Source organism: Chiloscyllium punctatum, chromosome 1, assembly GCF_047496795.1.
Source record: "Chiloscyllium punctatum isolate Juve2018m chromosome 1, sChiPun1.3, whole genome shotgun sequence".
Taxonomy (NCBI): Eukaryota; Metazoa; Chordata; class Chondrichthyes; order Orectolobiformes; family Hemiscylliidae; genus Chiloscyllium; species Chiloscyllium punctatum.
In genome coordinates this window covers 114,823,100-114,845,374 of record NC_092739.1, presented here as the reverse complement: position 1 = coordinate 114,845,374, position 22,275 = coordinate 114,823,100, and the positions used below count along the sequence as shown (strand labels likewise).

At 40.5% G+C, this 22,275-nt stretch overlaps 1 protein-coding gene across 2 annotated transcripts in view; it reads right to left on the bottom strand.

The window, feature by feature from the left end:
• LOC140478981 (kinesin-like protein KIF24) overlaps positions 1–22,275 on the bottom strand; it is a 126,421-nt gene that overhangs the window by 31,133 nt on the left and 73,013 nt on the right. For both annotated transcript variants that reach the window (XM_072572706.1, XM_072572714.1), the window contains 4 exons: positions 19,295–19,400; positions 17,388–17,459; positions 15,163–15,272; positions 4,248–6,788 (listed from right to left, as the gene is read on the bottom strand). In XM_072572706.1, the coding sequence (XP_072428807.1) occupies positions 4,248–6,788; positions 15,163–15,272; positions 17,388–17,459; positions 19,295–19,400 (2,829 nt within the window). The remainder of the gene's footprint in view (positions 1–4,247; positions 6,789–15,162; positions 15,273–17,387; positions 17,460–19,294; positions 19,401–22,275) is intronic.

The window sequence follows — 22,275 nt, the reverse complement described above, 5'->3', positions numbered from 1 at the left end:
CAATACTCCCTAGAACCTTACCATTAAGTGTATAAGTCCTGCTAAGATTTGCTTTCCAAAAATGAAGCACCTCGCATTTATCTGAATTAGCCTCCATCTGCCACTTCTCAGCCCATTGGCCCATCTGGTCAAGATCCTGTTGTAATCTGAGGTAACCCTCTTCACTGTCCACTACACTTCCAATTTTGGTGTCATCTGCAAACTTACTAACAGTACCTCTTATGCTCACATCCAAATCATTTCTGTAAATGACAAAAAGTAGAGGGCCCAGCACCGATCCTTGTGGCACTCCACTGGTCACAGGCCTCCAGTCTGAAAAACAACCTTCCACCACCATCCTCTGTCTTCTACCTTTGCGCCAGCTCTGCATCCAAATGGCTAGTTCTCCCTGTATTCCATGAGATCTAACCTTGCTTATCAGTCTTCCATGGGGAACCTTGTCGAACGTCTTACTGAAGTCCATATAGATCACATCTACTGCTCTGCCTTCATCAATCTTCTTTGTTACTTCATCAGAAACCTCAATCAAGTTTGTGAGACATGATTTCCCACACACAAAACCATGTTGACTATCCCGAATCAGTCCTTGCCTTTCCAAATATATGTACATCCTGTCCCTCAGGATTCCCTCCAACAACTTGCCCACCACCGAGGTCAGGCTCACTGGTCTATAGTTCCCTGGCTTGTCCTTACCACCCTTCTTAAACAATGGCACCACATTAGCCAACCTCCAGTCTTCCGGCACCTCACCTGTGACTATCGATGATACAAATACCTCAGCAAGAGGCCCAGCAATCACTTCTCTAGCTTCCCACAGCATTCTTGGGTACACCTGATCAGGTCCTGGGGATGTATCCACCTTTAACCGTTTCAAGATATCCAGCACTTCCTCTTCTGTAATCTGGACACTTTGCAAGATGTCACCATCTATTTCCCTACAGTCTATACCGTCCATATCCTTTTCCACAGTAAATACTGATGCAAAATATTCATTTAATATCTCCCCCATTTTCTGTGGCTCCACACAAAGGCCGCCTTGCTGATCTTTCAGGAGCCCTATTCTCTCCCAAGTTACCCTTTTCTCCTTAATATATTCGTAAAACCCCTTTGGATTCTCCTTAATTCTATTTGCCAAAGCTATCTCATGTCCCCGTTTTGCCCTCCTGATTTCCGTCTTAAGTATGCTCCTACTTTCTTTATACTTTTCTAAGGATTCACTCGATCTATCCTGTCTGTACCTGACATACGCTTCCTTCTTTTTCTTAACCAAACCCTCAATTTCTTTAGTTATCCAGCATTCCCTATGGTTACGAGCCTTCCCTTTCACCCTGACAGGAATATACTTTCTCTGGATTCTTGTTTTCTCATTTCTGAAGGTTTCCCATTTTCCAGCTGTCCCTTTACCTGCAAACATCTGCCTCCAATCAGCTTTTGAAAGTTCTTGCCTAATACCGTCAAAATTGGTCTTTCTCCAATTTAGAACTTCAAATTTTAGATCTGGTGTATCCTTTTCCATCAATATTTTAAAACAAATAGAATTACGGTCACTGGCCCCAAAGTGCTCCCCCACTGACACCTCAGTTACCTGCCCTGCCTTGTTTCCCAAGAGTAGGTCAAGTTTTGCACCTTCTCTTGTAGGTACATCCACATACTGAATCAGAAAATTGTCTTGTACACACTTAACAAATTCCTCTCCATCTAAACCTTTCACACTATGGCAGTCCCAGCCTATATTTGGAAAATTAAAATCCCCTACCATAACCACCCTATTATTCTTACAGATAGCTGAGGTCTCCTTACAAGTTTGTTTCTCAATTTCCCTCTGACTATTGGGGAGGTCTATAATACAACCCCAATAAGGTGATCATTCCTTTCTTATTTCTCAGTTCCACCCAAATAACTTCCCCTAGATGTATTTCTGGGAATATCCTCCCTTAGCACAGCTGTTATGCTATCCCTTATCAAAAATGCCACTCCCCCTCCTCTTTTGCCTCCCTTTCTATCCTTCCTGTCGCATTTGTATCCTGGAACATTCAGCTGCCAGTCCTGCCCATCCCTGAGCCATGTTTCCATAATTGCTATGATATCCCAGTCCCATGTTCCTAACTATGCCCTGAGTTCATCTGCCTTCCCTGTTCGGCCCCTTGCATTGAAATAAATGTAGTTTAATTTATTAGTCCTACCTTGTCCCTGCCTGCCCTGACTGACTCACTTCTGTTCTTAGCTGTACCCGTCTCAGATCGATCTCTTTCCTCAGTATCTCCCTGGGTCCCACCCCCACCTTACTAGTTTAAATCCTCCCAAGCAGTTCTAGCAAATTTCCCTGCCAGTATATTAGTCCCTTCCAATTCAGGTGCAATCCATCCTTCTTGTACAAGTCACTTATACCCCAAAAGAGATTCCAATGATCCAAAAATGTGAATCCTTCTCTCATTCACCAGCTCCTCAGCCATGCATTCATCTGCTCTATCCTCCTATTCCTGCCCCCACTAGCTCGTAGCACTGGGAGTAATCCAGATATTATTACCCTTGAGGACCTCCTTTTTAAATTTCTGCCTAACTCTCTGTAATCTCCCATCAGAGTCTCATCCTTTTCCCTTCCAATGTCGTTGGTTCAAATGTGGACAATAACCTCCTGCTGGCCCCTCTCCCCCATGAGAACATTCTGCACACTCTCTGAGACATCCTTGATCCTGGCACCAGGGAAAAAAACACACCATTCTGCTTTTTCTCTGCTGGCCACAGAAACGTCTGTCTGTACCTCGGACTACAGAATCCCCAACACAATTGATCTCTTGGAAGCCGACATACTCGTTGTTGCATTAGAGCCAGTCTCAATACCAGAAACTTGGCTGTTCGTGCTACGTTCCCCTGAGAATCCATCACCCCCTACATTTTCCAAAACAGCATACCTGTTTGAAATGGGTATATCCACAAAAGACTCCTGCTCTAGTTGCCTACCTCTCTTACCCTTCCTGGAGTTAACCAATCTATGTGACTGTATCTGAGACTTTCCCCCTTTCTATAACTGCCATCCATCACATACTGTAGCTGTTGCAAATTCCTCAACGCTTCTATTTGTCTCTCCAACCGATCCACTCGATCTGATAAGATTTGCATCCAACAGCATTTATGGCAGATATAATCCGCAGTAACCCTTAAACTCTCTTTAAACTCCCACATCTGACAAGAAGTACATATCACTGCAAAGGCCATTTTTGCTCCTTCACATTCTACAGACCCAGAAAATAACACCATCTTATTCCTCTACAAACACTGCCCCAGGTTAAATTAATAGCTATGGCTTATAATCAAAAGACTTATCTCCAAAAACATATAATCAAGAAAGAATCCACTGTACCCACTACTGCAGCCTTTCTATTGGACAGACTTAAAACAACAATTAACTTATCTGATTCTGTGCTGTGAACTTCGCCCAACAGTTCCTCCAAGATTAGTTGTGAATTTCACTGTTTGTTAATTTTCCCAAATGCACTCCGATGTCCAGCGATACACGAATTCAGACAGCAAAGGCAGTAACTGTGCAGGTTTTTCTCTCTCTCTCTCCCCTGCACTGTCCTCACCATGTGCTTCCTTTGTCTGCCTTTCTCCCTTTTAAACTGCTGTTCAGCTGATTTAAATAACGATAGCCTCTATTCAAGGTCTCCAAGCATGCACAGATGCATAATCCACAAAGCAAGTGGTCAGCTGTACCTCACACACATGGAAACCTGTAGTCAGACTCCTCAATATTAATAGAACTAGCATTATGCTATTCATTTTTGTACCCAAGAAAGATTAATAAAATTTTCATAGAATCCCTACAGTATGGAAGCAGGCCATTCAGCCCATCGAGTCCACACCGACCATCCAAACAGCATCCCAAATTGTCCCTGTAACCCAGCATTTCCCATGGCCAAACCACTAATCTACACATCTTTGGACTGTGGGAGGAAACTGGAGCACCGGAGGAAACCAACACAGATACAGTGAGACTGTGCAAACTCTACACAGTCACCCATGGAATCAAGGGCAGCAGTGCTCACCACTGAACTATTGTGCCACCTCATTTTGCTGAGATTAGTTATCTATGTGTATGCCACCAGTAACAAGATTTATAATATTGGTTTAGCTAAAAGTTATCAAGATTTATATTAACTCTTTGCAAATAATACTACAGCCTAAGTTATGATATTTAAGTAAGAAAGAAATCTGATTTAAAGAAGCTTAAATAGTTTAATACTTACTGCACTTTTTCCACTGCCTGCAGGTGTTGAGAATTTAAATCTCTAGATTGGTTATCATCTGCATAGCCAGTTGCTCCATTATTGATTATATCTTGGTTAATAGACTCTTGGAAAGCAGGAATAGAATTGTGCTCTACAGAAATATTGCTAGATTGAATAGAGGTACTCTGAAGTAATTTTTCTTTTAATATATCTACCAAGTCCTTATGATTCGACTTCCACTGAAATTGAAATTCATTGTGGTAACTATTAAGGGTCTCTCCAATGTTGCTTTCAGCTTCCAAATCTTTTGTTTGTTGCTGTGATCCTTTCAAATCAAGACTTTTAATCTGTTCTGTTGTTTCATTATTGGAACTTGGGTTTGAAATGATATCTGGAATAGTCATTTGGTTGAGAAACAAATCTGTAGTGTTCTGCACACCAGCATCTGAAAAACACGGATATGCCATGGCTTCATCCACAGTAGAGGAAGATATGCCACAATTCAAGTGTAAAATGGAAGAACTAATTTCACTTCCTTCAGTATCAGCATAGAATTCACTTTTAAAGCATTTAACCCCATGTTTGTCGCAATTACATTCACTTGTGCAGTTAGTGCCACTGGAAAGCAGATTATCACATGGTGAGGCATCAACTGATGCTTCTTGATTTTGAGGCTTTTGACAGTCTTTCCTTTTATTCATTGAGAAAGTTGGTGAATTCATTGTTGAAATTTTGAGGTCTTTACAATAAGGATCATTAATATTTGAACACTGGTCATTTTTACCTTGAACAGACATTAGCACTTCAATTTCATTATTCGAAATAATGTTTTGATTGCAACAAATTTGTTTCTTGTGAAAGATAGGATCTGGTGGAAATTTATTACTTTTATCAAGATGGTCATGTGATTCAGCCATCCATTTTCCAACAGAACTGGATGGTGGTGATGAAACTTCAGCTTTGTTACATGGATGCACCAGTGAAACATCCATCTTAGCAGAAAGCTGATTACATGATATTATCAATTCTTCATCAAGAGGAATTGTAGCCTTTAATGCTGGCTTCTCCGTAGAATGTTGACAGTCTGAAACAAACAATGAATCTTCTGAAATGCTGTCAGTGGACAAAATTAAGTTGTTTGTATTACACGTCTGCACATCTTTTGTTACCCTTTTTAATGGAGATTGCAATGTCAAATGGGAATCAATACCTCTACTCGACTGAAATGAAGTGATATCTCTAGCTTTGATAGCTTTTAGATCAAGAGACAAATTACTATTCATTTGTGCATGTTGTGAAGTAGCAGCTCTGCCATCTTCTTGACAATTTGAAAGATGTTGATTTTTATTCTGTGGAGTATTTTTGGAGCCAGTTGATAAATGACTTAAGTGCTCTTGACCAATATTGTTTTGTGAATATGCTGTTTGTTTGGAGTTAGCTCCTGATGAATGGGCAACTGTGCAATCTTCACTTGTATTCCACAGTGATGTAATTTTATTGTTGTCTTCTGCCCTTAGACTAATATGTTGATTCTCAGAAAACAAAAATTCTTGAACCTTATTTCTTCCACTACGTTCTCCTTTTGATGCTTCACAGAAGGTCAGTTGATTACTAAGATCAGTCTGATTTTCTCTATCATTCAGCCATTGATAATCGTAAGAAGAATCACAATTACTACTACATTCATTCTGATTATCTGACCTTTGGACCGCACACTGCAGTGACGAAATATATTTAATTTCCTCATCATCCATTCTAATTTTAGGTTGATAGAATTGCCTGAGAAGTTCCTTTAACGGTTGATAATCAAGCTTCTTTTGTGTCAATGGTGATTGTTGAAGTTGGAGTTGTTGATGATAAAGATGCAAATGTCTTTCCCGTTCCTTTTGCAGAAGATGCATATTGACAGTTGACTCTGGAGTCTTGTGAGACACATTTTCAAAATTTTCAGAACTATTTCTTTTATTGGACGAACAGTTATTTATTACCTGTTCAGTACAGTGAAATCTAGTTTTTGGAATGATTTCTTTCTGAATGGGATAAACAGCTTGAACTTTCACATTTTTAGTTACATTAGGTTGGTTTTCTGAAATTAAATCTTTCCTTTGTCCATGTTGAATTATCTTGGATGTTCCAGGTTTGGGGTTAGTCAGAAAACGCTCTTTAGTCCTACAGCTCTTATCGGTTGAACCCTTATCCTTTGAACATTTTTTGATACTTAATGAACCTTTCTTAAGGATTTCCTTATTGGGTGTAGTGTGACTTAGCCACATGTCTTTTGAGGGGGTCTGCAAAAGCGTATCTTTATTTGCTATTTTTGATGTGGAACACAGGACATTAGGTGAATGAAAAACAGATGATGTTGATTTTGGCTGTATTGCGTTTTTAGTCTCACAAGAAGACTGTTCAATTTTCGATTTCACATTTTTCTGTATTGATTTTTTTCTCCATGTTGTACAAGCTGTTTCCTTAATACATTTCGGAGATGGGCTTCTAGCTCCTTGACATCCATTGTGTATTGTGCTGGATATTTTGGTTCCTCTCTTTAGTTCTTTTACCCTGAAAATATTAATAGCCAGGTTAGCTAAAAACATTTAATTCAACTTTATAAAAATTAAATTCTAACATTTTCCATGAAACTTCAATTTATTTTTCTCATTTAGGATGTTGTATTTATTTTCTAAAAGGCAAGTTTTTCTTCCTAACTGAGATACACCAAGAATTCTGCATAAACATCCCTGCTGACAACTATGCAAGAAGGTAATGTGCAGATCAAGCTCAAGTAGTTCCCTTTAAGATATCACAGACTAGATTTTGTGGGGCAAATGAGCACCTTACCCACTGATTACAGAACCAGCAGTGAACCCAAGTCAGTTATGTTAGGAGGTCCAATTGAAACCAGTGCCCCTTAGGAGTTGGGCTTCACCCATGATTAAGGTCCCTTGATGGAGATATTGTTTTTTTTCTCCCAGAGGTATTAAGGCTGTGGAAATCTTTTCCTTTTAGACAGTTTCGTGATTGCCAATGAAGTCAAAAGATATGACGGTAGTCAGGAAAGCAGAGTTAAGGCGACAATCAAATCAGCCATGGTCTCGTCAAATTATAGAGCAGAGTAGAGGCCTACTTCTGCTCCTGATTTGTACATTAATTAATGAGCTAACTGACATCTTACCACCACCAGCCATGAGTCTCATACCATTCACATCTACCCTGCATCTTAATCAAGGGAAATTCTCCTGCCGCTCGGACACTGCAACACAGCCTCCCATGATTGCCATGGTTCTCAGCATGATGGATTGGAGTAAATCCAACCCCACAGGTGTGACAGTGCAAAAATAAAAATTAAACTGTCCTCTGCGTAGAAATGTTCATGCACAACAAAAAAAAATTAAAGATGTCATTGCTAAACATGACATCTTGCAATCCAAATGGCCAGGTTTCCTTCTGTTGGTACCCGACACACAACTCGTCAGAATATTTCGGCAGGTGGTTGGTTTTGATTTTATAGAATCTCCTTGGGTTGGAAGGTCATAAACATAATCCGATTACTCAAAGAGAGAGAGAGGAAACAAGGGCCTTTATGGCAGTCAGCATAAAATTAGTAGTAGGGAAAATGGCATTTATTTTTAGGGAAGTGGTAACACCTTATCATATGAACATGCAATTATGGAGTTAGGGGTAGAAGGAGGCCATTCAGTCCTTGCAGCTAGCTCTGCATTCAATAAGACCATAGCTGATCGGTTGGTCCAAATTCCACATTCCCATCTATCCCAATAGGCAGACTTCCAAAGTTGCCAAATCCTCAGAAAAAAATTCCCCTCATCTTTGGACTGAAAGGATTACTAAATTTTAATATTGTGTCCTCTCGTTCTGGACTCATTCACAAGGGTAAACATCCCTTTTACATTCAATGGTCAAGGCCATTTAATATCTTATACGCTTTAATCAAGTCGCCACTCATTCTTCGAAACTCCAGTGGAAACAATAGATTACCCAACCTATTTTTAGAGAAGAACTCATTCATTCCAGAAACTGTATCAAATACATTTACATCCTTTCTCAAATAAGATGATAAAAACTTCACACAATATGTAATGTGTCAATGTTTGCGGATAACACTAAGATGAGTTGTAGAGCAAAGGGTGCAGAGGACTGTGACTCTTTGCAAAAGCACATTGATTGTTTAAGTGAGTGGGCAAAGGTCTGGCAGATGGAGTACCATGTTAAAAATTTGGAGTCATCTGTTTTGATAGCAATAACAGTAAAAAGGACTATTATTTGAATGGTAAAATGTTGCAGCATTGCTGCTATGCAGAGGGACCTGCGTGTCCACGTGCATGAATCACAGAAAGTTGGTCTGCAGGTACACAAGTAATTAGGAAGGCAACTGGAATTTTGTCCTTCACTGCTAAAGGGATTGACTTTATGTTGCAGTGTTACAAGGTGCTGGTGAAGCCACACCTGGAGTACTATATGCAGTTTTAGTCTCCTTACTCGAGAAAGGATGTACGGGCACCAAAGGAGGTTCACTAGGTTGATTCTAGAGTTGACGGGGTTGGCTTATGAGGAGAGACTGAGTACACTGGGATTATATTCATTAGAATTTAGAAGAATGAGGAGGAATTGTATAGAAAATATAAAATTATGAAGGGGATAGAAGTAGAGAGGATGTTTCCACTTGCAGGTGCAACAAGGCAAGAGGGCATAGCCATAAAATGTGGGGGAGCAGATTTAGGACTGAATTGAGAAAGAACTTCTTCACCCAGAGGGTTGTGAATCTATGGAATTCCCTGCCCAGTGAAGTAGTTGAGGTTTCCTCAGTAAATATTTTTAAAGACAAGATTAGATAATTCTTTGAACAGTAAAGGAATTAAGGTTATAGTGAGAGGGCAGGTATGTGGAGCTGAGGCCATGAAAAGATCAACCATGATCATACTGAATGGCGGAGCAGACTTAAAAGGCCAGATGACCTACTCCTGCTCCTCGTTCTTATGTTCTTAAGATGTGGTTTCACTATTGCACTGTACAGTTGAAGCTTAACCTCCTCATCTTTATGTTCAATTACTCGAGTAATAAAGGATTATATTCAATAGTCTTCTTAATCAGACATAAAAACAAAAAATGGCTAGAAAAGCTCAGCAGGTCTGGCAGTATCTGTGGAGAGAAAGTCGAGCTGATGTTTTGGGTCCGGTGACCATCTTCAGAACAAAAAACAGATACTGCCAGTCCTGCTGAGCTTTCCTAGCCATTTTTGTTTTTGTGACTGCCAACAGGGCTGGCAGTACCTGTAGAGAGAAAGTCGAGCTGATGTTTTGGGTCCGGTGACCATTCTTCAGAACAAAAGAATAGATACTGCCAGACCTGCTGGGTTTTCCCAGCAATTTCTGTTTTTGTTTCTGATTTTCAGCATTGGTAGTTCTTTGGTTTTATTGTTTAATCTTCTTATTCAAAATCTGTGCCTGCACACCAACCTTTGGTGATTCATGCACAAGATCAAACTAGATCCTTTGGCACCTCTGAATTCTGCAAATGTTATAGAGAGTCATCGAGTCCTACAACATGGAGACAGGCCCTTTGGCCCAAACTGGTCCATGCCAACCAAAATGTCTGTCCACGCTAACCCTGCACTTGGCCCATATCATTCTAATCTTTTCTTAGCCATTAAACAGTATTCTACTTTTTTCAAAAATACCTAACAAAGCAAACAATTTCACATTTTCCTATATTATACTCCATCTTCCAGATTGTTGCTCATTAACTTAACTGATATGTATCTACATCCTTGTTATGTTTTCTTCAACATACTTTCCTAACTTTATGTCATCAGCAACCTTCATTCTCCGATTCAATTCATTGATATAAACATTAAAATGTTGAAGGCCCAGCATAAACCCCTGCTGGAACCCACTTGTCACATCCTGTTAATTTAAAAAAAAAGCCCCATTTATATTTTTTTATGTCAATCAGCAAATTATAGAATCATAGAGATGTACAGCACAGAAACAGAACATTCAGTTCAACTCATCCATGCTGACCAGATATCCTAAATTAGTCTAGTCACATCTGCCAGCATTTGGCCCATATCTCTCAAACCCTTCCTATTCATATACCCATCCAGATGCCTTTTAAATGTTGTAATTGTACCAGCCTCCACCACTTCCTCTGGCAGCTCATTCTATACATACACCACTCTTGTCTCTTAGGTCCCATTTAGGCCTTTCCCCTTTCATCTTAAACCTATGCCCTATGTTTTGGACTCTCCTACCCTGTGAAAGAGACCTTGACTATTCACCTTACTCAACTTTAAGGAATCCAAGTATGACCTTCACAGAGCCATTAAGACAGTAGAGTACCAATACTGATCCCAACTAGAGACTTAGACAGACACCTGGCGACTATGACAAGGACTGAATGACATCACAGATTCAAAAAAGAGATAGTGCAAGATAGCAGATGATGACATATCCCTCCCAGATCATCTCAATGACATCTATACTCGCTTTGAGCAGAATTTTGACGGAGAGGTAACACCGATTCCAACAAGTCCTGACTAACCTATCCCAACAGTCACTTCATCAGATCAGTTTTCCTTTGTGTGAATCCAAGGAAAGCGATGAGACCAGACAGAGTACCAGGCTGTACACTCAGAGCTGCGCAGGTCAACTGGCAGAGGTCTTTTTGGACATCTTCAACCTCTGCCTGCAGCAGGCCACCATCCCTGCCTGTTTCAAAAGGGCCAACGTCATCCCTGTGCCCAAAAAGGCTCATGCTGCATGTCTCAATGACTATTTCCCAGTGGCCCTAACTTCGATGGTCATGAAGTGCTTTGAAAGGCTGGTCATGGCATTAATCAACTCCAGCCTCCCCACTACTCTTGACCCACTCCAATTTGTCTATCAGACCAACAGATCCACGTCAGATGCCATATCACTTGCCCTTCACTCTCCTTAGAACATCTAGACATCAAGAAAAGCTATGTAAGAATCCTACTCATTGATTACAGTTCAGCCTTCAACATTATTATCCCCTTGAGACTGATTACTAAACATACTGATCTTGGACTAAGCCCCACTCTCTGCAACTGGATCCTCAGTTTCCTGACCCACAGGCCACAATCAGTGAAGATTGTGGACAATATTTCATCCTCACTAACACTCAACACTGGAGCTCCCCCAGGGGTGCGTACTCAGCCCCCGTACTGTACTCACCTGTATACCCATGACTGCGTCGCCAAATACCAGACTAATGCCATTTACAAGTTCGCTGATGATACCACGATTCTCAGATGGCGACAAACCAGACTACAGACGGGAGATGGAAGACCTGGAAAATGGTGCAATGAGAACAACCTAGCTCTCAATGCCAGCAAAACCGAGGAACTCATTACTAACTTTCGGCTGGGTGTTACTCATGCCCCCTACACATTAACAGCACAGAGGTGGAATGAGTGGAGAGTGTCAAGCTTCTGAGAGTTGTCATTCACAACAAGCTGTCTTGGACTCTTCATGTGGATGCTCTTCCTCAGGCAGCTGAGGAAATTTGGCATGACAGCAAATACCCTTGCCAACTTTAATAGGTGCGCCATCGAGAGCAGTCTGTCTGAATGTATCACTACCTCGTATGGCAACTGTACCATTCAAGATCAGAGACGGTTACAGAGAGTGGTGAACTCAGCCCGGATAATCACAAAGGGCAACTTCTCATCTATAGAATCCATTTACCAGCCCGCTGTCAAGGAAAGGCCGCCAGCATTCTTAATGATCCATCCCACCCTGGCAAAGTTTTTCTACAACCTCTACCATCCGGGAGAAGGTACAGATGCCTGAACACATGCACCAGCTGGTTTTGCAACAGTTTCTACCCGACTCTTGTTAGAAAATGGAATGGACTCAAACTCTTAACATTCGCCTGTAACTGTGTTTTTGTTTTTGCCACTGTTTACCTATTATTTAATATTTATGCTACTTAACTATGTGATCTGCCTGTATTGCTCGCAAGACAAAGATTTTCACTGTGTCTCAGTACATGTGACAATAAATTCAATTCAATTCAATCCATGCCCCTCATGATCTTATAAATCTCTGCAAGGTCACCCCTCGGCCTCTGACGCTCCAGAGAAAACAGCCCCAGCCTATTCAGCCTCTCCTTGTAGTTCAAACCCTCCAATCCTGGCAACATCTTTGTAAATCTTTTCTGAACCCTTTCAAGTTTAACAAAATTCTTCCTGGGGCAAGGAGATCAGAACTGAAAGCAGTATACCAAAAGTGGCCTACCCAATGTCCTGTACAGTCACAATATGACCTCCCAACTCCTTTATTCGATGCACTGATGTTAGTATGTCACTTCAAATTGTCAGCACCTAGTTTACACAATAGTCTTTTATGCATAACCTTGTCAAATGCCTTCTGGAAATCCAAGTGCAGTAAATTTACGTCTCCCATTTATCCACAGCACATGGCATTTCTTCAAAGAATGCCAATAAATTGGATTTCCCTTTCATAAACCCATGCCGATTCTACCTAATTATCTCAACTTTTTTCCAAGTGTTATTGCAAGTTATAATCTTCATGATCAATTCAAATATCTTCTCCATAACATAAATCATCTTAGCTGGCCTATAAATTTCCTGTTTATTGCCTCCAGTCTTTTTTGAACAGAAGAGTTATATTTGCTGCTTTTCAGTCTAATCTTTTCAGAACCTAACAAATTGAATTTTGGAAAATCAACACTCAGGCATCTCCTACTTCTTAGCAAAAACCCTTAAGACCCTAGAATGAAGTCTATCTGGACTCAAAGATTTATCAACCTACAGCTCCATCAGTTTGGTCAATATCACTTTCCTAATGGTTAGATTTTACCAAGTTAATCTCTTCCTTCAACCTTCTGATTTATAAGTATCTTAATAATTTTTGTATTCTCTGTCATCAAGAGAGACATAAAATATTTATTTATTACATACACCATTCTTTTATTATCTACTATTAACTCCCCAATCTCACCTGCTTGAGGGTCAACAGTACTGAACTTACTCTTTTCCACAAACCTATAGAATCACTTGCTACTTTTTTTTCCCCATTTCTAGCTAGCTTCCTCTCATGCTCAAAATTCTTTCTCCTAATTAATCTTTTAATCATGCTCTGCCTTTCTTTATATTCTGACCAGTCATCTGACTGCCACTGACATTCGCCCAGTTATATGCTTTTTCCTTAGGTTTGATGCTTTCTTTCGTAAACCACATGTAGTGGGAGCACCATTTGGAGCTTTTCTTTATAGCAGGAATGTAGTTAATCTGATTATACTGACAGATCTTTTTTAAATGTCTGCAAGTGCTTCTCTATTGATATGCCTCCTAGCCTAATATTCCAATTCACTTCAGAATGGGCAGAATCAACATGGATTTCTGGAAGGAAAATTCTGTTCAGCAAAATTGTTAGAGCTTTTACAGGCTATAACCATCAGCTGATTAAGAACCATCAGTGGATTCTGTGTAAATGGATTTTCAAAAAACATTCACACGTAACCACACAAGAGAATACTGTATGAAATGCAATAGGATTTGGATTAGGATAATACATTACAATGGATGAGGATTGGTTAATGGACAGAAACTAATGGGTAAGAACAAATTAGACATTTTCAGGATGAGGAAGTGTAACTTTCAAATCCCACAAGGATCAGTGCTTAAGCCTTTGCTGTTTAAAATAAATATCAATCACCGATACAGAAACTGAGAGGTTTGTTGGCAATATAAAATCAAGTGGGAAAGTAAAATTGTGAGAACACACAGAGACTACAAAGTGAGAGACCAAGCTTAAACAACTGGGCAATAATGTTGCAGAATTATTTTGTGAAGAAGTATGAAAATCCACTTTAGGTAAGATAAAAATCTTAAATGATAAAATTTTAAATGATAAAAGACTGGAAAATATCAATAAGTAAAAATGTTCCTAGGGAATTATGTGGCCACAGAGCAACCCAGCAGCCTGCTCAGGTCACCCATAAGTCAGCCCCTTTAAATTACTTGCCTAATTACACAAAATAAAAGGCGCACATACATAAACAATTTGCACAAGCACTAAAATAAATTTAGGGGTTAGGTTAGGTGTGAGTGTCCTTGTCTACAAAGTACTTAAAGTTAGCGCAGAAGTACAACAAACATTAAGGCAACAAATTGTATGTTAGCTTAAGGAAGTCTTGCTGTAATTATACAGGCTGCTGGTGATACTCTTTGTGGTTTACTCTGTACAGTGTTGAACTTATCTAAAAAGAGTATAATTGTCTCAGAAGGAATACAACATAGGTTTCTGAGATGGCTAGACTGTGCCCATTTTCCCAAGAGTTTAGAACAATGAATGGTGGGAGTCTTACTGAATATATGAATATGAATATAAAATTCATAAGGGGCTTAACAAGGTAATTGCTCGGAGGTTGGAGAGTTTAGAACTGTAGATCGCAGATTCAGAATGGAGGATCAGCTATTTAGGACTGGGAGATGGGGGATTTATTCAAAGAGTTGCAAATCTTTTGAATTCTTTCATATTTCAAAGTGAATCAGGTTATATGGGTTATGTCCGGTTAAGTGGAGTTGAGATAAAACATCAGGTATGATTTCAATGAGAGGCAGAGATGGCTCCAAAAGCCAAATAGCCTACTCCTCCCTCCTAATTCATATGATCTTACAAGAGCAACAAAAATCCTAGAATACCAAGTACATCTTAACTTTACATGCATTGAAATATTTGTTACTTTTTTCCACTCACACATTGCCTGAATAATAATGCTATGTATATGTCAGTCTGTGTGTGAAGAAGAATGACATCAATCCAAGTCTATCAAAAAGCTTATTTTAAGCCATTATTCTACAGATACCATTATGCATTTTTTCCTGTCATCTTAATGGAACATTTGTAGTAAATTTGAAATTGCTACTCACCTATCTGCATAGCGTAAAGTGTTCAGTGTGTGTTCTGTGGCTACATGGCTAGGTGAAATATTAGCGATCATACAGGTTTTAGAATTCCCAATAAATGAGTCTTTCAATACCTTAAAAAAGAATGTAAATATTTAGAAGTTCAAATTTTGTATTTACCATCAGAAAAAAAATGAACAAATATAAATGCTAACTAAAATCATTAAGTAATTTACTGTCTTCTGCCTTCCTCCCTTCTTAAGCAGGGGTCGTATTTTAGTCATTCCCCCACCAACCCCCCACCCCTGACTCTAGTGATTCCTGAAAAATCACCACCACCACCTCCACAATCTCCTCAGCTACCTCCATCAGAACCTTGGGGTGTAAGTTATCCAATCCAGATGATTTATCTGCCTTCAGCTTCCCCAACACCTTCTCCTTAGTGATGGCCACTACACTTACCTCTGCCCCTGACTCCCTTGATGTTTTGAGATGTCACGGCAGCCTTCCACTGTGAAGACTAATGCAGAGTACCTATTTATTTCCACTGTCATTTCTTTGTTCCCCATTAAAACTTTGCTAGCTTCATTTTCCAGCAGTCAAATGCCCACTCTTGCCTCTCTCTTAGCTTCTAGATATCTAAAGAAAGACCCTTCAATACTCTTTTATGCTACTAGTTATTTCATATTTCATCTTATCCTGTCTTACTGTTTTTCTCAATCGTCCTCTGCTGGTTTTTAAAGGCTTTCCAATCCTGTGGCTTCCCACTAAACCTTATCACATTGTATGCTTTCTCCTTGGCTTTTATCATGTCCCTGACTTGCCTTGTCACCCATGGTTGCCTCATCCTCTCCTCAGTATGTTTCTTCTTCCTTGGGATGAATTTCTTTGTTGCCTCACGAATTATCCCCAGAAATCCTTGCCATTGCTGTTCCACTGTCTCCTCTGCTAGGCTCTCCTTCCAAACAACTCTGACTAGTTCCTCCCTCACGTCTTTGCAGTTACCTTTACTCAATTGGAATACCATTACATCGATTCCAGCTTCTTCCTCTCAAACCGCAGGCTGAATTCTATTATATTATGGTCATTGGCCCCCAAGGGTTCCTTCAGCCTAAGCTCCCTAATCATGTCTGCCTTAACATACATCACCAAATTCAGAATTGTCTGTTCCCTAGTGGGTTCTCTCAGCAATTGCTCCAAAAAAATCATCTCAAACATTCCTTTTCTTGGAATCCACTATCAACCTGATTTTCCCATTCCATCTGCATATTGAAATGCTGCATGATTATTGTAATAGTACCTTCCTTACATGCCTTTTCTATCTCCTGATTTGTCACATCCTGACTACGAAGAGGCCGTGTACATAACTTCTGTCTTTTTTTACTTTGCAGTTCCTTAACACTACGCACATAGATTCTAGGCCTTTCAAATCTCCTAATTATTAGAATAGATAATATAATGACACTCTTATTAACAATCAACAAGGTGTCCTATATTATCTTCAAGAAGGGAATTACTCATTTTAAAATAAGCTCCTTTTTGCTCCATAATGTTTGATCTATGTAGGATGAGAACATTGCAGCACCATATTCCTATTTTCATGCAGATGGACTCTCGTTGCTTTTACCACAGTGTGGAGGGACATAGAAGATACAGTTGTCTCCTTGATTACCTACAAGGTCTGAATTCATCAAGTTACTTAATTTAAGCAAATTCTTTTGGCTGCACACTTAAATGCAACTAAGTTGGCAACAGTTACTCTTGTAAGTCACTCTACCAAGTTACCTTAATGTTAGAAGTACTATTTCATTTTCCATCATAATTTGATAAGATTGGGGATAACTGGGAATACAAAGCCTGCTCTCAGTGCTATGAAGCTTAAGAAGTCAACATTTCACCACACTTATCATTAATTATGCTTAAAGCACTGGTTTCTGCACTTGAATTCTTGAAGTGAATTTCAAATACACAAAGTTTCACTCCTAGATCTATTGTTTGCTGCTAAATGTACTGCCTCAAAATAGTCTTCAGAAGATATCTCCAGCACTTCTTTACCTCAAGCTGTCAAAATGATAGCCAGGATTATGAAAGCATCAAAGTACTACAGATATAAATAGGTTGTGAAAGGCTTCCAAAAAATTGGGATTAAGTCATTGGTGACAGTTTTTGCTCTTTTTGCAAAAGGTTAATTGGTGTGTAATGCCAGGTTTAATAGCTGTATAAATTCTATAAGGAAACAAATAATTTACCAGTGTAAGCTTGCTTTGCCTAAAGGGTGTGTGAGGATGTTCCTGGTCCAAAGCTCGAATACACTCTTTTAGCTAAAGAAAGGGAAACAAACGTCTTATTGAACAATGTGGAGAACTTTGATACAAATAAAATATCACAACTGTTCCATGCTCTGATCATCTTCCTTGCAAGGAGTTTCACAGTTTATCAATATAAATTATGTATAAACGACAATTTCGTCTTGCTCCATTGTTTCCACTGAGGAATGACCTTATTTTAGTCAGGACATAAGTTTGACAAATCTCATGTCTCAACATCTGCGTGTATGCATTTATAAATATACATAGAGAATGGCTTCCCAGAATCCTCCCAAATGTCCTGCCATCATTACATCTTTGGTTTGTATTCTTCCTGCAGAAATCACAGGATTATAGCACTGCTGAGCATAAAACCTGCCAGCCTCTGATTAGCAAGCACCTTTCAGGAGCTCATAGAGTCATAGTACTGAATTAGCTTCATTGTCACATCTACTCAGATGAGTATACTGAAAAGTTCACAAGTCGCCTCTTACGGTGCGATCTTAAGTACAAAGGTATCTAAGCATAGATTATTCAGTACAAGTTCTTAGGAATATATAAAAGTAGAAAATAAAGAAATAAAAACTCCAGCATTGCAGATTGTAAGAATAAATGAGAAAACAAAAACAAAAAGTTCAGAACAATGATCCTCCAATCCAGTCCACACTGGCACTTAGCCTCCAGTGTGCAGCAGGCCATGGGCCATGACTCCAGACTGTGCTAGGTTTCATCCTGGCATTCTTGAGGCTTAGAGACCAGTCTGGAATCACCTCAAGAAGGGATGTCCATGCTGATGCCACACTAGCCTGAGAGACCATCACAATGGACCTGCGCTGATGCTGGGAGTCTGAGCCCAAACTAAGGCATGGACTCCAAAGCTGAGAAGAAAGAAGAGAATCAAAAAACACAAAAGAGAAAATAAAAGGAAAAAAACAGAAAGAGACTGAGCGGATGAGCTCCTGTGGAAGCGCTCTTCTCCACTGCCATCATGAATGATAAGCGGTACAGCATGGAAACAAACCCTTTAGTCCAATTTGTCCATGCGACAAGATATCCTGAATTAACCTAGTCCCATCTGCCAGGGTGCCAAAGATCAAGATGCTTTTTATATGCTGTAATTGTACTTACCTCCACCACTTCCTCTGGCAGCTCATTCCATGTACACAACACCCTCTGCGTGAAAAAGTTACTCTCTATGCCCTTCTATATCTTTCCTGCATCCAAAACCTCAACCTGAGCTGCAAATCTTCTCAAAACTCGCTTTCCCCTCTCATCTTAAACCTCTGCCCTCAAGTTTAAGACGATGTTGGCTATTTTGCTCCAGGGTCTTGACTTCAGAACAAGGCCTTCCAGTGGCCTCGCCATTGCTTGATTGGCTTGTTTTTCAGCTAGCCTTCTATAAAGAGACAGCACAAATAGTTGTCTTTTCGGACCAGCTGACAAGACCCTCTTCAAAGGTTCAATACAATTTTGTTCACAATTTCCAATCTCTGCTGCCCAAGTATCGTTTTGATTCTCATCCTCAATAGGGTCCTTAGTTCTGCCTATTCCAGAACCTACTTTGGACTTGACGGGAGATTTCCAGACTCTACAATCACGAGCTGCCTAAAAATGGGCATTTAGTAGGGTGCAATAGAGTGGACAGCTAAAATTCAGAAAGATCTCAGACTAAGGCTCTCAGGTGAAAACCAATTTTTTCTCGATGTTTCTTTTTAGTAGTTAAAATAATTTCCTCATTCCATTATCTTACAGTTCAACATTAACAGAATCCATCTCCTGGTTAATGGTACCTTTTCTAATATGAAGATAACTACATTCGAGTGTAACGCTCATCTGTACAAACAACTTACGGCCAAGAGACTCTGATTTATTTCAGCTCCTTCTATTTTAGTTTGTTTGTCGGAATCCCTGGCATCAGCAGCTCTCTCACTCCCAGCTAGGTCAACGAAAGAAATCCTGGGCAGAGAATCAATATTAGACCATAAGTTATATTTAGTTGTGAACATGAATAGACAAAGATTCTTGGTTCACAGTGAAGACAATTGTTTTCTTGATTTTTTAAAATGCTTTTTCTTGGATTTAGTCCTCGATCAATGCTCTTTTCCTGGTACCCTAACAACCAGATACTTACAAGGCCATTTCCAATGGTAATAAGAACGAAATACAGTATATGTAACTGTAATTTCATGTAGCCAAGGATCAGAGTCGCAAGTTCCTTTTCCTAGAGGACATCAAGATTTACTGATGTCTGAAAACCCAATCTTGCAATTTTCAAGTCAAATTTTAAAGAAATTAAGAACACTAGACCATAAATTATCAGTTCGATTGAATACAATTTTACAAATGTAGAATTTAAAGAAGTCTAAACCTCTGTTTACAAGTCTAGTATCATAATAGTACTAAATCAAGAGCATGAGATTGTATTTTTTCATTTTTATGGAGGCAGAGGTGGTCATAGATCAGAGCTTTAGGGAAGTAGTTACTCCGAAAGTTATAGAGAGATGGGTGACAGTGAGGGGATTGGGAGGAAGCAGCCAGTGCAGGGACCCCCTGCGGTTATTCCCCTCAAGAACAAGTATACCGTTTTGGATACTTGTGGGGGGGGGATGACTTACCAGGGGTAAGCAACAAGGTTCAGGCCTCTGGCACGGAGCCTGTCCCCGTTGCTCAGAAGGGAAGGGTGGAGAAAGGTAGAGCGATAGTTATTGGGGACTCAATAGAGAGGGGCACAGATAGGCGGTTTTGCGGGGGCAACAGAGACTCACGATTGGTATGTTGCCTCCCAGGTGCAAGGGTACGTGATGTCTCTGATCATGTTTTCTGACTCCTTAAGGGGGAGGGGGAGCAGCCCCAGATCGTGGTCCACGTTGGCACCAACGACATAGGTAGGAAGAGGTGTGAGGATGTTAGGCAGGCTTTCAGGGAGCTAGGTTGGAAGCTCAGAGCTAGAACGAACAGAGTTGTTGTCTCTGGTTTGTTACCCGTGCCACGTGATAGAGAGTCGAGGAATAGGGAGAGAGAAGAGTTAAATGTGTGGCTACAGGGATGGTGCAGGAGGGAGAGATTCCGGTTTCTGGACAACTAGGGTTCTTTCTGGGGAAGGTGGGACCTCTATAAACAGGATGCTCTACACCTGAACCTGAGGGGCACCAGTGTCCTTGGGGGGAGGTTTGCTAGTGCTCTTTGGGAGGGTTTAAATTAACTCTGCAGGGGCATGGGAACCTGGACTGTAGCTTTAGCGTACAGGACCATGAGTGTAGGGAGGTTAGGAACATGGCATCAATCTCAAAGGAGGGTGCCTGTAAACAGGAAAGTGGCTTGAAGTGTGTATACTTCAATGCCAGAAGTATAAGAAATAAGGTAGGTGAGCTTGCAGCATGGGTTGGTACCTGGGACTTCGATGTTGTGGCCATTACAGAGACGTGGGTAGAACAGGGACAGGAATGGCTGTTGCAGGTTCCAGGGTTTAAATGTTTTAGTAGGGTCAAAGATGGGGGTAAAAGAGGGGGAGGTGTGGCATTGCTTGTCAAGGATAGTATTACAGCAGTAGAAAGGGTGATGGAGGAAGACTTGCCATCTGAGGTAGTTTGGGCGGAGGTTAGAAATAGGAAAGGTGAGGTCACCCTGTTAGGAGTTTTCTACAGGCCTCCTAATAGTCTGAGAGAAGTAGAGGAAAGTATTGCAAGGATGATTCAGGAGAAGAGTGAAAGTAGCAGGGTGGTTGTTATGGGAGACTTTAACTTCCCAGATATTGACTGGGAAAGCTATAGCTCGAGTTCGTTAGATGGGTCGGTGTTTGTCCAATGTGTGCAGGAGGGTTTCCTGACACAATATGTAGACAGGCCAACAAGAGGTGAGGCTATACTGGATTTGGTTCTAGGTAATGTTAGACTTGGAGGTAGGTGAGCACTTTGGGGGCAGTGACCACAACTCGGTGACTTTTACTCTAGTGATGGAGAGGGATAAGTGTGCACTGCAGGGCAACAGTTATAGCTGGGGGTAGGGAAATTATGATGCGGTGAGGCATGACTTAGGATGCGTGGATTGGAAAAATAGGCTTCAAGGGAAGAACACAAATGATATGTGGAGATTGTTCAAGGAATAGCTAATGCGTGTCCTTGATAAGTATGTACCAGTCAGGCAGGGAGTAAAGGGTCTTGTGAGGGAGCCGTGATTTAATAAGGAATTGGAATCCCTTGTGAAAGGGAAGAGGGCGGCCTATGTAAAGATGAGGCGTGAAGGTTCAGTTGGGGCGATTGAGAGTTTAAAGGTAGCCAGGAAGGATCTAAAGAGAGAGCTAAGAGCAGCGAGAAGGGGACATGAAAAGTCCTTAGTTGGTAGAATTAGGGAAAACCCAAAAGCTTTCTATAGGTATGTCAGGAATAAAAGGATGACTAAGGTAGGTATCGGTCCAGTCAAGGATAGTAGTGGGAAGTTGTGCGTGGAGGTGGAGGAGATTGGTGAGACACTAAATCAATACTTTTCGTCAGTATTCACTCAGGAACAGGACACTGTTGCTGATGTGAATATTGAGTCACAAGTGATTAGAATGGATAGCCTTGAGGTACGTAGGAAAGAGGTCTGGAGAATACTGGAAAGGATGAAAATAGATAAGTCCCCTGGGCCTGATGGCATTTATCCTAGGATCCTCTGGGAAGCTAGGGAGGAGATAGCGGAGCCATTGGCCTTGATTTTTATGTCGTCGTTGTCTACAGGAATAGTGCCAGAAGACTGGAGGATAGTGAATGTGGTCCCCTTGTTCAAGAAGGGGAGCAGGGACAGCCCTAGTAACTATAGGCCAGTGAGTCTCACTTCTGTTGTGGGCAAAGTC